The following is a 17,031-nucleotide window of genomic DNA, read 5'->3' as shown; positions in this document are numbered from 1 at the left end:
CCATTATTAGAACCACTGTGGTTTGCATGTTGTACCACTGATTCCGTATTCAATCCTTGGAAAAGTCTGATACACATTTTGATAGATGAAGTTTCAGAGAGAGCCTTATTTGGCATTCATCATTGGGCCATCGACTAATATAAGGAATAGGGCTAGTTCAGAGAGTGCCATAATTTGAACCACTTTGGCTCTCATGTTATACCTCTGATTCAGTGTTTGATTCTAAGAAGTCTGAAACTGCTTTTGATAAATGAGGGTTCGAAACTGGATTTAGTTGGCATTGATAATTGGGCTCTTGATTAATGGACCGAAGGAATCAGGGTTTCTGTATGATTCATCCATCCTTCCATAGTTGTGGGTTTACACAACAACTGTAGTTTTGGGAACTTAACACACGAAAAGATTCTTTTGGAACTTAAATAATAATCAACCTTCAACCCTCTACCCCCCCCCCCATCTTTCCGATGTGTATCCCACCTCTCTAAGCTACTCCCTATAAGGCCGTAGTAGATTTTTCAGAAAAAAAAACCGGAATGAATCGGAATCATATACCTGGTAGAGCCGCTACACATCCCCAAATAACCTTCCTAGTTGCTGTGGCTTTTTGGCCACGGTTTGGGAATTAATGTGGCATTTTGACCACTGTTGGGGCATCAAGTGTGGCATTTTGCCTGTCCCCTCCCTCACATCCCCTTGGTTGACCTCCAAGTAGCCAGTCGTATAACAGTACCGGACGTAAGAGATCCCTTCGGCCACGACCGCGATACCACACCATTGTTCAGCGCGGCTTCCGTGTTTTATAGGGCGATACCGCTCAGATATTGAGTCATTGCCGGCCAAGAATTATGACACATTGTGCGCGCTGCCCCTCTTGCGTTATAATTATTGATCAATGAAATCGACACATCACCTCTGCATCTGCCCCCCCCCCCCCGCATTTTACACCGCTTGTTATCGCGATGATTGTGGCGATCGCGGGCTTTTGGGGTTTGGTATCGAAATCACGTTCGGAGGTTGTTGAGAATTCCAAATCTTTTGTGGATGTAGGGTTGTAATGATTATAGAAAGTTTTTTTCGGATTTTAGATGTCATTTTACCTTGATTTTGTCGATAACGATCGTTTCAACTATGTCGCCTTCTCCAAATCCTTGTAAAGTGACAATCTTTTCATATTGAGGTGTTAAAAAACATTTAACAAACACGAACATTAAGAAGTTACATAAAATATTTAACACTCTACTATTGACGCCATAGGTACGCACCACTCGGTTTATATGTCCGGATTGCAGTTTGTTTGTTCAGTGATCTTACTGTTGTAGTTTGAGCTGAGTCGAAAAAAAATCATTAAATTTAAAACTTTATTGGTCGTTCGGAATGTTTCCAGGGTACAGTTCGCCCAAAACTTCTACGCTTGCGGACGGGTCGCTACTATTCTAACTAAAACATACGGGTACCGGTTATTAGGAGTACTGGGGGTAAGGCGATTGAGTAGAAAGACAAAAATGTTTTCACAAAAGTACCCCCACAAACCCCCTCGCCTAGACCCAACCAGATCTTGTCGCGCGCACAGAAACTTTGGTTAAACTGTGTATTATGAGACTTTATAAATTTCGTTTTCCTTTGCAGGTTTCATGTAGAGAGGCCTTTGCTGTAGTTTAGTTTCATGAATCAAATTGGCGTTAAAATCGTCAAAATTGTAGTCGGTATAAACGAGATGTAGGCCCTACTATGAAATTGGATTTTATTGTATTATGTGTTTTTGCTGCTGAAAATGTTCCTTGAATCTAGTCTGGAATGTACGGCTGGTTTTCCGCTTGATGAGAAATAAGTTTTGTTAAAGCAGACGGATTTGTACATTCGTGAAGTGTCAAACGGCGTTTTTAGATCTCCCCGTTTCTTTGTAGCAAACGCAACTTTTAAGTGGCAGTTTCTCACCTAAAGTCGCAGTGAGTAAACGTACAGATCGACACTGACTGAATGCCGGTGTCGAGTTTCCCGTTATTATCTCGGAAAGCGGAGTTTCCGTCTCATAAATCAAGGCGCAACAGATCGTTAAACAACTTGAAACGTTCTCGCCTAGCTGGAAAACTTCTAGCAAAGGCGACGATTCCAGTCAGCCGGTGCGAAAGAAACTTTAGTCAGTAATTAACACTGGGGAAAGTTTGAAAAGAATTTGCGCGAAGATCTAAAAAGTAATGGGACGAAAGAGGGAGGTTTGAAAGGGAGGGAACGGCACGGCCAATAAAACACGATCACCTGGCCCCGCCATTCCGCCTACAGAGTAAATCAACATAATTGCACATTACGTGCTTGCCTACGTATAAGGGGAGCATTAGGACGACTGATTGTGGATGTAAAGGCTTACGGTGGTGAGCAACCCTCGCACCACGACCACAATCGTGATGAAACTACGCTCTATCACCACTACGCTCAGGCTGTTTGTATAAGGTAGGCTACCTCTTGTTTCCAAAACTTAAAAAAACTAAAATTGTATTTCACTTTCAACCCAAGTTTGTTGTTTAGTTACACAGATATCTTAAAGATAAATAACAACTACCAGTTTGCCCTTACCACGATTACAAAATGACGACTTAAAGATCAATATTTTGAAATATGACGCTTCGCCCCATTTACCAAGAGTATTTATTTCATTTAGTTAATTAACTTTGTGACACTTGTTTTTCGATTGTTCTTAAGGACAGTGAAAGACACTTGCTTTGGTAGCTCTAATGGCTGGGCAGTGTAAATTACCAGAGTACTATTTATTTAAACGGTGCGGTCACGAGACTCGTTCAGGTGTCCTTGGAGAGTCAGGTACTCAGGTACACCTGCAAACTCTGCTGCAACTGGCCTTCGACCTGTGATACCAATCTATTATTCGATGTTGGTTAGTCTCGTCAATCTGTTAGTGATAACCTCCCTTTCTTTCTTAGCCTAACTTTACCGAATAACTTTCTTGGAAGACTTAGAAAGAAAGAAGTAAACTTCCTTAGTTTACTTAGACTGAGAACTTTCTTAGTCTAAACATACAGAAGAAATATGAGTCAGTGACTTTGTTCCTCCTAAAGGATGCTGCAGAGGTCCCAAGTCAGTGATGTTGTTCCTCCTACAGGATGTTGCAGAGGTCATTTAGTCAGTGATGTTGTTCCTCCATAGGATGTTGCAGAGACAGATGTGACGTACAGGAAAGTACAGCCACTCCGGGCCAGACCGCAGAGTGTACGGTTCACGGTCCCTCACAGGATGCGCTTCACCGCAAGTTCCACCTGGATGGAGACAACAGACAGCTCGTTGACTGTGTATCGAACAAAGAACACCGTGATAGATTTGTATTGTAGCTTCGTCACTTCAACGACAGTCTTCAAGTCAAGTTTGCCAGTAGGCACAGACTAAAAATGCTAAACATTAGAAGGTATTAGTCGGCAGTTTATAGAAACAACTCAGTGTAAATAAAATGAATATGTGTTGAAGAGTGAGAATCGTATAACACGGATCATAATCATAATGCGGGTTAGAAATAACTTAAATGCTGTGACAGTAGAATCTTGGTTGCCCAAAACAGTCTTCGGGTACGGAATTGATCTCGTTGGTATCGACCCACAAGAGTTCAGATTTAAGGCAGGCACAGCAACTCTGGTGTAAACAATTGGTGTAGCAACTTTGAAATTAATGAGCTTGTATTTTAAGAACACATTCAACGCCCTCGATAAATGACATGCGCTGTAATCCTGTAGACAACACCTTCTGTGTCAGAGTAGTGCACTTTCCCAGTCGTGTTTGCATCTACAATCGAGAACACCTCGAACATCGAAGCCAGCCAAGATCCGTGTCGCACCATCACGATCATTTGACGCGGAAACTCGGACGATATCGTAAATCATGTCCGGCCACACACAGTCTTAATTGGCTAGTCTCAGATTGATCGGGCATAACTCCCCGCGTTCCGAACCCGTGTCTGTAACCGACTCCTCATCTTTGCCTAATTAACCGCGTTTAACATCGCCGGATCGAACAAATAGCCGCGGTCTGCATTCCCCGCGCTTCCCCGAATCGGCAATTAAGGAAATCGCTGGATTTTTGGCGAATGTCGGTCGCGAGAAAAGCTGTCTCTTTAGGATTGTGGAATGAGTTGGAAATTCTAGCGGTGACGAATGTTTACTGTTATATCTGCGTTGTTGTCTCGACGATCAATTAAATCAACTTTTGTGACCTGTCGCTTTCTTTCACGAGTTGGTTTAGTTCTTGGGGTTTTCTATTTATCTACAAATTGTCGCCTTATCATGTTAGTTATTTTTCAATTTAGTATAAATTATTCAATTGCTTTGCAATATCCTTCGGTGTTTTAAAACTACAGGTTTCGGGTCGCCGGATTTCTACCCCCGGATATTTACCCCCATGAAAAAACGCCTACGTCATTTTGACGTCACGAGGGGCGGGGCTTATACACGTTTGAGAAACAGCCCGCGACTGGAAATCTACCCCCGGCCATCTACCCCCAGACATCTACCCCCGGACATCTACCCCCAGACATCTACCCCCGGACATCTACCCCCGGACATCTACCCCCGGACATCTACCCCCGGAAATCTACCCCCGGAAATCTACCCCCGGAAATCTACCCCCCGTGGTCAGCTCTGCCGTGTATCGGCCAATATCCATTATGTTGTATAATTGATTTTATAAATTGCTTTACCTTCTTATATCCAGTAGTAAACATGCGATATGTCGATGTCTGTTTTAACATTATCCATATTTATAATTCAATAAGTTGTAACAGTCCTTTTCAACCCCCCCATTGTTACTTTCACATACAGTAACAGCTAACGGCGCATGCTAAGCGCGGATCGAAAGTGTTTATCACAAAAGATTGACCAATACGATTTTAATACTATTTAAAGGTTCTTCAAAAAGAAGAGAAACCGGTTAATTATAACTCTTATGACGTACGGTATGGGAATTATTTTATTCATTGAATGATCAACCATATTTTGTAACTAACGCAATAGTCATTATTGCTTTTACACTTATTACTCATCAAAAAAGCTAAAGAGCTAAATGCTCAAAATTTGTATTACTTCAATCTATTTATCGCAGTTATATGAATTATCATAAGCCTTGAAAGTAACCGTCAATGTCGACGGGTTTCACCTAATTCTGTTCTGTATATTACATTAAATTCCTCATTTTAACATTTTACTGGCAGGAAACCTGCATATTCACTTCCTATATGGTATTCTTATGAATGAATCTTTTGAACACTTATTTATGGAAATAAGTTGACAAGTTTTGTTTTAAGGCAGGATTTTCCAATAAGACTTTATAGATTCCCTGAATATACGAATGTGCTGCAATGGGGGTATTTAGGCGTATATATGTATTAAAAGATAAGATATAAAAGATTTATTAGGCTATGCTTAAAAAATTAAATGTGGCCATTATTTTGAATTTGAATAATTGTCTTATTTCAGGTCTTTAAGAGAAAATACTTTAAAATCCTTTCTTAGTACGCATCTAAAATCTTAGAAACTAAATTTTTTACTACTAGGTGATATGAAAAATTTGCCATTATACACCTAACTTTTATTGATGAAAAATTACAAATATAAAAAATATATTTATAATACAAAATATGATACAAAATATAATTATTATACAAAATAATACAAAATACAAAAATTAAATTTGAATATTTTTTTTATTTTAAGTCTTAAAGAGAAAATACTTTAAAATCCTTTCTTAGTACGCATCTAAAATCTTAGAAACTATTTTTTTTACTACTAGGTGATATGGAAAATTTGCCATTATACACCTGACTTTTATTGATGAAAACTTTTGATCCTCTTTCTCAATTAAACAGTTTACAAATGAGTTTTAGTTTACTAAACAATTATTACTACTAGGCCTACATTGAATAAACCGGAAGTTCACCACAGTTTATTCACTTTATCCTTTAAGAAATGTGTGTAAAAACAATGGTTCAGTACGATGTAACTTGACCATGTGAAAAGTGCGCAATATTATATTATTTTCATAGCTTTTTCATCTCCTGTTTACAGTTGCAGACGATCTATTCATGTTTTCACAACCTGACTTAAAAATTGATCTGATGAGTACTACTCACATTTCACTTTTAAACTGTTACTGTATAGTGTATAGTGTTTGTAAAAGTTGGTCAACCATTGGAAGCACCTTCTATAGTTCGGCCGCTTAGAAAACGACCTGCGCGCTAATGCTAAACCAATGCTGGAGGAGGTCGTTTTCTAAGCGGCCGACCTATAGGAATAAATCAAAGGCTTATTGGTCAACCTTTTGAAGCCATAATCGAAATATCCTTTTAATTACCATTTTGTGCTGCGCTAGATCTTAAGCTTTTAAAAGACACCTCAATCGTAAAAATCTGTGAAGTAGGTCGGGTTGAAAAGTACTGTTACAACTTATTGAATTATAAATATGGATAATGTTAAAACAGACATCGACATATCGCATGTTTACTACTGGATATAAGAAGGTAAAGCAATTTATAAAATCAATTATACAACATAATGAATATTGGCCGATACACGGCAGAGCTGACCACGGGCTGTAGATTTCCGGGGGTAAATTTCCGGGGGTAGATGTCTGGGGGTAAATGTCCGGGGGTAGATGTCCGGGGGTAGATGTCTGGGGGTAGATGTCCGGGGGTAGATGTCTGGGGGTAGATGTCCGGGGGTAGATTTCCAGTCGCGGGCTGTTTCTCGAACGTGTATAAGCCCCGCCCCTCGTGACGTCAAAATGGCGTAGGCGTTTTTTCATGGGGGTAAATATCCGGGGGTAGAAATCCGCTACCCCCAGGTTTCGTGGCGGCTGTCACATCTTCAGGTATATGCTCCTCTACGATTAGTCTTTAGTATAATTTAACATTAACTACCAAACAGACGTTGACAAATACTCGAGTCACAGAAATTCATTTTAGCGTTCATTCTATTTGCAGAGAATATTGTAAACTAACCATTAGTCCAACTTAATTATTCTTTTTATTTTACAGCATTTAAGGTCGTTCGAAAACAAAAACAATCAACTTCCAACTATCAATTGACGTCTCAGTGAACCGGTTAGCGAATCAATTAAATGAAATGTAATTGTCAGAGTGTAGAGTGTATAGTGTATTGCGTGGTCTCGGTGGCAACACGGTTCCCATGACGTAGACACACACAGACAATGCCTACAGTAATCAGCGCTAATAGACACCTGTGATTGATGTTGTAGGCTGTGAGATAGTGTGATGAGATCTGCCTGGTTCGCAGATAAACACATGCACTTGCAACCGTACCGCTCTCCTTCTTCTCTTGTGAGAGTGCAGTATAGTGTGACAAGTTAACTTGCTGCACATTCACATACTATGACGTTAGACTGTAGCTGGAATCGTTTTAAATTACTTCAGGCTAGACCTAGAGGATTGCATAGCGTGATAACGTAGTCTTTGGTGATTGGCGGGATTCGAACCGTAGATCTCGGGGACTAAAGTCCTACTCTTTACCACTAGACCAGCTCGCTCCCCAGGACCAATCTTAGTAAAGCTTGGAAAACAGGAAGCGTCATTTCAGTGAATACGCATTTAAAAAACCTTTGTTGGTAGGAAATAGATTTTAAAATATATTTCGGATCAGGAGATTTTTGCAGTTACCTTCCCACTATGTTCCAAATAATATAAAAACAACCAATATCGTTGAACTAAGCAATTTGAAAGTACAGAAACTTCGTTTTGGGCTTCGTTATTCTCTAGCGTACACAATAGAGAGAATCTCACGGATTCGATTACTGGAAAACTTTTTAAGGAGATAATTTTTTTTACTCATCTGTCTTTATGTTTCTCTGAACGGAATCACCAGTGAAGAATACATGTCAAAAAAATTAACTCTTGCTAAAAACGAGATGAGAACAGACGATAAAACGGAAAACGAAACGTCGGAATGATTTTACGGATCGTTTAAGGACTGTAAAATCCGCCTGTAACGTTTTAGGGTGATTGTAAACCTCTAACCTAGAAATGGAAAGATGTGGATTGATGGGTTAGGTTGCGGCGTGACTGACTCGAGAAGATTGATGGGGCAGGATCTCCAAATCCAGGACGACCGTGGACTCCAGGAGGTCCTGCCGGGAATGCGGCTTATGCATGAGGCATAACCAATGGAAGCGGAACTAGCCAATGGCTATCGGCTTCTAGGAACGTGGTCGTTACCAGTCTGGCATTTCCCTAAAGAGCTTTCCGGAATGTGAATATGAGGTTTATATGGTTTAATCTAGAATGAAGGTATTTTTATGTTAAGTGTTCGTTTTAGCGGTTTTCAGCCGCGTCGTCTCGTGGGCTTAGGGTTTAGATGTGGACTGACTCATTCAACTTTATTGGATGGTTTAGCAAGATAAACATACTTGACGTTCTATCAGAAAAAATATTTTGTGTTAAGAATTCCTTAAGGAAGCAATCAATCTAATCTTCCAACTGAATAGTTTTGTGTAATGTGCTAAAATAAAACAATGGAAAATCTTTGTGAGGAGACAAAACACATCCCAAATAAATGACTAATTCACAATAGAAACTTTGTTTCAAAATACAAGTGTGACACATGAAACTACGAAATCTTCAATTAAAACAGCAAAATGTGTGAATTAATTTATTATTTATGTGTTTACTTTCTCATTCACTATTTAGAATTTTCCATTTCGGAAAAAAAACTGACACCAATCTACAACCAACTTAATATAGATACTGTCCATTTAAGGGTCTACAGAACTTTCGAGGTTAATTGAACCATATTGAAAACATAAATCGTTTTCGTGGAATAAAACAGTTCTAATTAACACATTTTCATAAAGTTTCCCCGGTGGAAGTTGTGAGAGCGTTATTAAGCGGCCTCATCATTCAAGAACAATTTCTTAATTGAGTCGATCAGTGCTAGGCGTCGCTATCGCTCGCAACACCTCGCCAACTACTTTAATTAAAAGTTGTCGATAAATGTTTGTTTTGTAATTATCAGCTTCATTAATTAGTAGCATTAGCGGCGTTGTAGCAACGAGACAACCGGTTCGCAAATGTTCAATTTCGGTTGAGCCCTCGAAGGAATTTGGAATATTTTGGGAAAACTGTACTGTGCTGATGAGATTGTAGGTTCTAATTTGGTAAACGGTTAGATTGGGTGATTTACAAGAATATTAGAACAGAAACGGTATGGATCATAAACATAAACAAATGATGGCACTGGCCCGAAAGTAAATGGAACTGTCTGAACTGTAAACTGTAAATGTGGCTGATAAAAATTAGTCTTTTGCATTTTCTGTGAATTCTCTGAAGACGAATTTTTAGAGGAGATTAATGCAGTTTTATTTTCTTATTAAGATACGTAATTTACTGAGTACTACTTATAGTACCATTGTCCACTATACTATGGCCAAAGCTATAATTCACTATTGTTAAACACAAATAAATTCATCATTCGTTCTTAGAAATAGAAAAACAATCACGACCATAAGTTGCTACAGACTCAATGATCCATACATGAGCTTATCTTGATTGTTCAATATTCATTTACAAGGACTATATGCCTTTTCCGCTTAATTCCACCTTAAGACGCATCCCACCGCACAAACTTTTGTTCTTTCAACGACTTTTCATCTGCTGCCGATTATCCGCTCTGAATTTCAATTAGTTTCCATTGCGTTTAATTAAATCAGTTTAATTGATTAATGCGCAGTCCTCCCGTATAAGGAAGGAAGGTCGCCCGAAGCTGGTGTCCTTGAGGACCTGGTCCCTCCGGAGGATGACAGACGACTACTGTCGGGGTCTGTTTTGGTTGGGACATCCGCCCCCTCCTGGCCAACTATTACTGTAGGGTTGTAGTTTGGTTGGACCATTGATACACCTAGGAGTATTATCAAAGGCTGAACTCTGAAGTCTCTAAAGACAGACTTCTGGGCAACAATTACTGTCGGTGTATATTTTGGTTAAACCATTGGCAAACAGTATACTGTGTAAAACGTGACCCTACAGTTAGTTCCTAGTTTGGTTAGACCCTATAATTTGTGATGATTTACGATTGCTTTTTCCTGAGCAGATTCGATTGTCTTTAACACTTGATATCTAGGTTATAACCGCCCTTTCACAAAGAGATTCCTCCACCAATTTCTAGTTATTTTTCCTAATTTTTTTCTGGAAAAATCGTGTTGTTAGTTTTTAGTTTGATCATAGCTTGGGTTCATGGCTCATAGATAGCCGCTTTTTCTTGAGAAGAGTACTGATGTAAATTTTGTCCAAAAGTCTTTGATAATAGTCTACACCTTAAATAAAACGCATGATTTGAGTTCGTTCTAAAATCTTTCATCCAAATATTTTTTTGACATATTGTTGTTCAATTAACGAACCACAAGTATATCAGTGTGCGAAATGTTGAAGGGTGTTTGTGGTGCGGTGACATTTTTACCTCATATTTCCAAGCAGTATGTCTGTGTGGTACAATAATTTCCACTCGCTCACCACCACTACACAGCTTCTTTCCGTACTCGCCGAGGTACACGGTTCCCCTCTTAATTGAACGATTACGTTACTATCTCATTTTCTCAATAAAATCGCAATACAATTTAACTTTACGACAGTAATCCCCGTTGTAAATATCGCATGACGTTTACCGCGATCGCAGAGTGACCTAGTCGTAACATTGTTTTGCTACGTATCGCTGCGATTTGCGATTCCGAGAAATAAACTCATCCTATAAACCCATCCCGGGCGATTCACCTTAGCTCGTAAACAATGCGATTGTATGTCTGACAGTGTAATTTAGTTTATCGTCAGATGCGCGAGTTAAACGACGTTTAGTACTCGGCTACAATGGAATTGATAGTTTCGTGTCGTGCATGTATGAACGTTGCGTTGTTTAAAATTGTAAAATGAAATGCTGGTTTCAAATTTACAGCGTGAAATCAGCTGATTGCTTGAAGTGCACACATTTAAATGTGTATGTTATTGACAACTGTATAACACTATTGTAGCTTTCACAGTGTGGGAAATCAAGTGAAATAGATACGGAAGCTTCAGTGAAGGTGACAAGAAAGCTCAGTAACTGATACTTCATTTGGTAACTGTAATCTGAAGTGTTAAGTTTTTTTGGGATGAGTCTTTGTTCTGTTTCCCACAGTATCATGTACCACGTTAATACCCTATGAAGGTAGACTAGGTGACAATTTCTCTTATACTGTTATACATGGTTGTAAGTTACAAGTTACACCAAAGGTGAGAAATTTAGAATGTATATCTTACATTATGAGACATTTGTTTTTTGTTACCTGTATATCAAGATCTGGTAAAGAGCGGGGCTTCAGTCTTCGAGGTCATTGGTTCAAATCCGACCAATCACCAATGGACTTTACCCGTTAATGACGCTACCCTTTTGGTCTAGCATAATGTGATAACGGTTCCAGGCTAGAGCTTAATCTCCAAGGATGTGAAGGTGTTATAAATTCCCTCTCTCGTTGGTCTACGCGTCCTCTCAAATCACCATACAATCCTCGTCCCTACCGCAGCGACGGCTGTCCACTATATGGACGGAAGCCGAGAATCCTCAGATAAGATCATTATGCAGCTATTACCGCATGTCTTCGTCTGACCTACTATCCTTGGTGTTTCCTTGGAAAGAAAACAGTAATAAAAATACTATAAAAACATCCTTTGATCCACCGCGGCGTGCATTGCTCCTGCATAGCTTCTCGCATTAATTACTTATTGTTCTCCCAACACGAATATGTTACCGTTTTAATAGGTCCAAATGAGGTTTGAGTAGGTCGCACAGCTGTGGACAGTATGGGTTGGAAGTTTTGAGAGTTCATGAGGGATAAAAGATGTTGAAGGGAAATGGAGGAATTTCACATTCTTTTAAAATATACCCTTTCAAATTGTGATGTGTATACAGTATGCAAATAAATACATATACCAACCCTAATATACTTAGCAATATACCCATTGCTGAATAGCTGAGCTGGATAGACGGTTCGATACTTAAGATAGCTTTTTGACGGTTAGTGGTAGACTGGGTCCAGCTTTCCTTGATGATTGTGCTCTACCTTATAAAGATCATACATTCATTACTCAAAGCACTTACCTTCAAATGTATCCAATCCAATTTATGGCCAAACAATATAAAATATAAATATGATCCTTCAAAACCGTAGATAAAAAAGGTTATTTTGGAATCTTGGGGATTTGGCGATTTTCAACTACACATAGATATTTTAGATTCTAATATTTTATTCCAAATTGTATTCAACACTGTAACTAGAAAATATACAAAACAAAAAGTTGGCCAAAACATTGAACGTGGTATTGCAGTCTCGAAAACTTACAGACGCGAATCAAACCATCGAATCGTCATGTTTTAACCAAGCATAAATAACCAATGTTTTACCGTTAATCTCCAGTCGTATCTGTTCCGCACAATGTTGGATTCGGATAATACACGGCGTAATTAGGCCGAAGGTTACAAAAGGATTAGTGTTTCATCTGCTTTCACAACAATAAATGCGAGAGCCGAATAATTTCTCCGGGGACCCACACGTCGACGGCATGTGACAAATGTGTGTTTGTATTTTACTAAAGGGGCTTTAGGGCTTAGCCATTCAGATTATTCTCGTTCTACGGTAATGTTACAATCTGTGAAAAGCACTTTTTTGTTTGTATTTCATATTGGGATAGGTTGTTCATTATATTATTGTAATTTGTGGTAGGCCTATTACATTAATTTTATTGAGATTAGCACTGGGACGGGTGGCGTCGTCCTGTAATCCAGCTACTAGGAGGTCACGAATTGTGGATATTTATAGGGATGCACTGTGGATGCGATGCTCACTGGTGTGGATTAACGTCCGCACTAGTGAGTACTACGACTATCCGCAGTACTATCCTGATAATTAGACCAATTCGTAAATTACAAGGAAAAATGTGGTTCGGATTCCACTATAAACTGTAGGTCCCTTAGTTGCCATTAGCTGTATGGGCTATTAATTAACAGCTGTGTCTAAGGAACATGTCGGCCTTAGTCACTAACAAGACTACAAGATCGCGCCACTCATCCTACACTCATCCTTCACTCATATTTGGGTTAAAATACGCACATAGTGGCGTCCCCATCTTAAATAATTGATAATTGATAATTGATAAATTTTGTTTTATAAACTGTTGGTTTTGTTTGGTAGTACAGTATTCACATTGTGCAGTGAAAGACCTGTTAGGTTCGTTTAATACACTTTATGCACTTTAAAGCAATAAAATCTCACTTATGGAATCCTCTTAATTACATCTGAAACGTTCATCTGATATTGACATACTACGTTTACAGCCAACTATCATTGTCAAGTCTTTGACTAATTGGTAGTTGAGGCGAGTCATCGACAGGTTTCGTTGATTTAAATAAATATGCTGACTGTTCAACTATGAACAACTCGTGCGACTTATTGTGAGCTATACCTTCTTTCATAGGACACCAACTATCTCAGTAGCGACTTATAAGGTAGAAAATTAAATTTTAGATTTTAGAGACTAGCGCAATCTGTGACTGGTGCACAAAGTTCTTCTATGATAAATGGAATGTACTTTAGTATCCAAGAGTCAATGGTTTATTATTATTAGGTGGCTAGTAGGCATTGTTTTTTTTTCGTTGACATAATTTTATTGTTATCTATACTGCAGTTTTTGTTGTTTATCCTTAATATTTTTCGTGCAACAATAATATGTTTTTTTCACCCTTTTGGTTCTTGTTCTAATGTGAACACTAAATTAAAACCCCCAGCTAAATATTATTCGTCAATGTGCATAAAATATTCTAGTGTGATTTTTGTTAAAGCGTTGCAGTGGACACTCAGTGTCGACAATATTAATACAATGTATATTTTGTTCTGTTATATTTCCCAAACAGATACTATATTTCAGTAAAACTTTCGCAATTCTGTGAGCACGGACACAAGAATGTCGTCGGTTGTCGGTTGGTGGCGACAGCTGCCTCAGTATCTTACCTCTGCAAACACAGGTGTACATTATCTGAGCTGCCACAGTGATCCCATTGTCAACAACACCATGCTACTGGAGTCTCCACTCTCCAGCTCCAGTCTCGACGTAGGATTAGCCTGCGTGTTTGCCCGTGTAATAAGACTCCGAGTTTTGTAAAGGCAGGATCAGGGTGGAGCTAAGGTTTGTTGGTACTGTATTCGAATTTCGGTCGGTTTAACAATCACGGTTGCGATCAAATAGAATCTGAGAACCGTGGTTCCATGTAGTTTTCTGCGAAGTCAATTGAAGAATGGCGACTACTGAAGTAAGAGTCATGTTAATCGCCATCAGTGACAATATTCAATGTTTGTAACTGCGATTTGTTTTATGTTTGCAACCGTGACAGGCTTTTAACAGTTGCTAGTGCTATTTTGTAATTGTGACAGGTTTGTAACCGTTACCTGTTTTTCAGGATGCTTGGGGGCTGAGCCATGGAGGGCGGACCATGAGCCTCAGTTATAACTGTGACTTGTGCTATGTTGTAACCGTGATTAATATGTAACTATGACTTCTGTTTTGTTGTAACCGTGACAGGTTTGTATCAGTTACTTACTTGTTTTCAAGATGCTCGGGGGATGAGCCGTTGAGAGTGGACAATGAGCCTCAGTTGTAACTGTGACTTGTATTGTGTTGTAACCGTGACAGGTTTGTAACAGTTACTTATGTTTCAGGATGCTCGGGGGCTGAGCCGTGGAGGGCGGACCATGGGCCTCGTGCTCGTCCTAATGCTGGCCGGGGTCTCCGTCGTCGCCGCCGAGCAAGGTAAATTGAACTTTATTATATACTAGGTTCGAGTTTCTAAGTATTTCTTTAAAAAACAAACAAAAACATACAATCTGCATTGCACGGAACGGTTCTTTGCGGTTGTGGTTGCGGAACGGTTCCTCCAATCAATACTCCAATAACATGGACAGTCTCGTGTAGAACAGACACAGTCAAATTGACAACAAACAAAGAATAATCCAGACAAATCCTCACACAAAGTGGCATCAGTAGGATTCAACATTTGCTGCGTATTTTATGTGTTTTCCCTTTGTGTTTTTCCTCCATTAGCCATTGTTAATCAATCTATTGCCGTGTTGGGCGTTAAAAGCCCCAAACATCGTTACGCTTAAAGTAGTGTTTAATTATATAAATATTTCTCTGCTTTTCACTTTTAGTTCTTGAGAGAATGGAGGTTCTGTCAGTTCGATTAATTTTATCTTCCTAATTCTATGAACATTTTTGGGAAAGTTGTCCGTTATGTAATAAGTGTTTTTTTTAATAATTTTACTGGTCTATATCTTTCCTGAAATCGTTCTAAATTGTTCAGTAACATTTTAAGCTTTTCTTTGTTTACTTACTTTGAACAAATTGTCTAAAATTGTACGTTTATACTTTTTCAGCGTTCCAAAGGCAAAACAAACAATCGGAAATAAAATGAAATCTTAGGAATGAATTTCGCTTTACCATAGTATGAAACTCAAACTCGACTTTATCCAATCGTGTTTCAAGTAAGAACATTACGTTTAAGCCCTAGGTCTCGCCAATGCCTTAAACAAGCTCCTACACAAGTGAATCCCACCGAGTTATCGCATGCAAATCGACTTACATTTTCTTCCACGTCAACATAACTTGAGAACAGCTGATTCATAGCTCCCTAATGGGCGTATGGTTGATCTATCTTTACCCATAAACATCGACGTACCCTAAGAGTGTTATGGCCGTTGATTTCGCGCCCCGAGCTGAACAGAGTTTAATATTTTCAACCGCAATCAACGGTGATATCACTATTTTTTTACTTATTCTGGAGTGGAATTCCTTAATGCACATAGTAAAACTGATGTAGATCCATGTAAAGGGTGCGCGGGGCCGCATAAAGCATGTTATAAATGGTGATTGCGTATATTCAAGAGCCCGATATAGTTTATGAGCCTGGACTCATTACCTCACTGGGCTTATGACAGTTACGGCACGTATGTAGGCCTACTACTATGTGCACTTCGCATTACAATCTATTCCGATTTTCCCCCTGGTTAGGCTCGAGTATAAGATCTGTCCTGGATATAAACATGTGTATGTGTAGAGCTATATTTGTTTTGTGTGTTGGTTAGAGAGGTCCAATAACACGTATGTCGACGTATCAAGATTATTCGATGTCAAATTCCAAGTAGGTTATTAATCAACAATATATTAGTTAACAGAGATTTAGTTTAAATAAATTAGTTAGCTAGAAGCATCTTTGAAACTATAACAAATAATAGTTCTGTCACACAAAATCGTTAAAATTATTACATACATTTTGAGGTTTGAAAATTACGATCATTGCAATTTTTCTAGGTTTTGAGGGCACAATCTCACACTATAGACATAATATTGAGAACAATCTTTGTTCAATTCACCAACCACCTAAATGTGTCGTTTTAATAATTCGTGTTATTTATTTAACAGAAATTTTGCTGGGCATAATCGTGAATTGTAACCAAATTTGAGTGTTTAGCAAATATTGAATCCCTTAAGATATGTGTTCGAATCGACGAGACTTTCAAACCGATGTCAACACAATACAAACAAAAATCACTCTTTTAGTACAAAATAAAATCTTCTGACATGATCCAGCCATTTAAAGGTGTTCACAACCTTTTAACCATATTCTGAAACAGAAACGTTCAACTAATAAAACCTAACCTGAGTTTTTATAAAGACATTTACTCCGTAAACCTCTATTTGTGAAATTATAACAATAAAAACATTAAAACGTAGAATTTACCATTCACGAAATGCAGCCTAGACTGATGGCCGATTGGCGTGACCCACTCAAATATTAAAACCACTTGTTAAAATACTGTAGAAAAAGTGTGAAGGGAAATGTAAATGTGGGAATAACGTGCAATGCTGCGGTCGCGTGCTGAACCGCCTATTGTATAATACACGGTCGATATGTTGCGGCTTGCTCGGGCGGGTTGAGGATGGGATCGAACCGGGCG

At 38.8% G+C, this 17,031-nt stretch overlaps 1 protein-coding gene across 4 annotated transcripts in view; it reads left to right on the top strand.

The window, feature by feature from the left end:
- Positions 1 to 17,031, top strand: part of LOC128991160 (ephrin type-B receptor 1-B-like) — a 237,060-nt gene that overhangs the window by 106,848 nt on the left and 113,181 nt on the right. For all 4 annotated transcript variants that reach the window (XM_054413937.1, XM_054413935.1, XM_054413936.1 and 1 more), the window contains exon 2: positions 14,737 to 14,827. In XM_054413937.1, the coding sequence (XP_054269912.1) occupies positions 14,770 to 14,827 (58 nt within the window). In that variant the 5' untranslated portion in view covers positions 14,737 to 14,769. The remainder of the gene's footprint in view (positions 1 to 14,736; positions 14,828 to 17,031) is intronic.

This window comes from Macrosteles quadrilineatus, unplaced genomic scaffold, assembly GCF_028750875.1.
Source record: "Macrosteles quadrilineatus isolate MER2022 unplaced genomic scaffold, UCM_ALF_1.0 Scaffold_3__2_contigs__length_128488019, whole genome shotgun sequence".
NCBI lineage: Eukaryota > Metazoa > Arthropoda > Insecta > Hemiptera > Cicadellidae > Macrosteles > Macrosteles quadrilineatus.
This window is presented reverse-complemented; position numbering and strand designations above follow the sequence as displayed.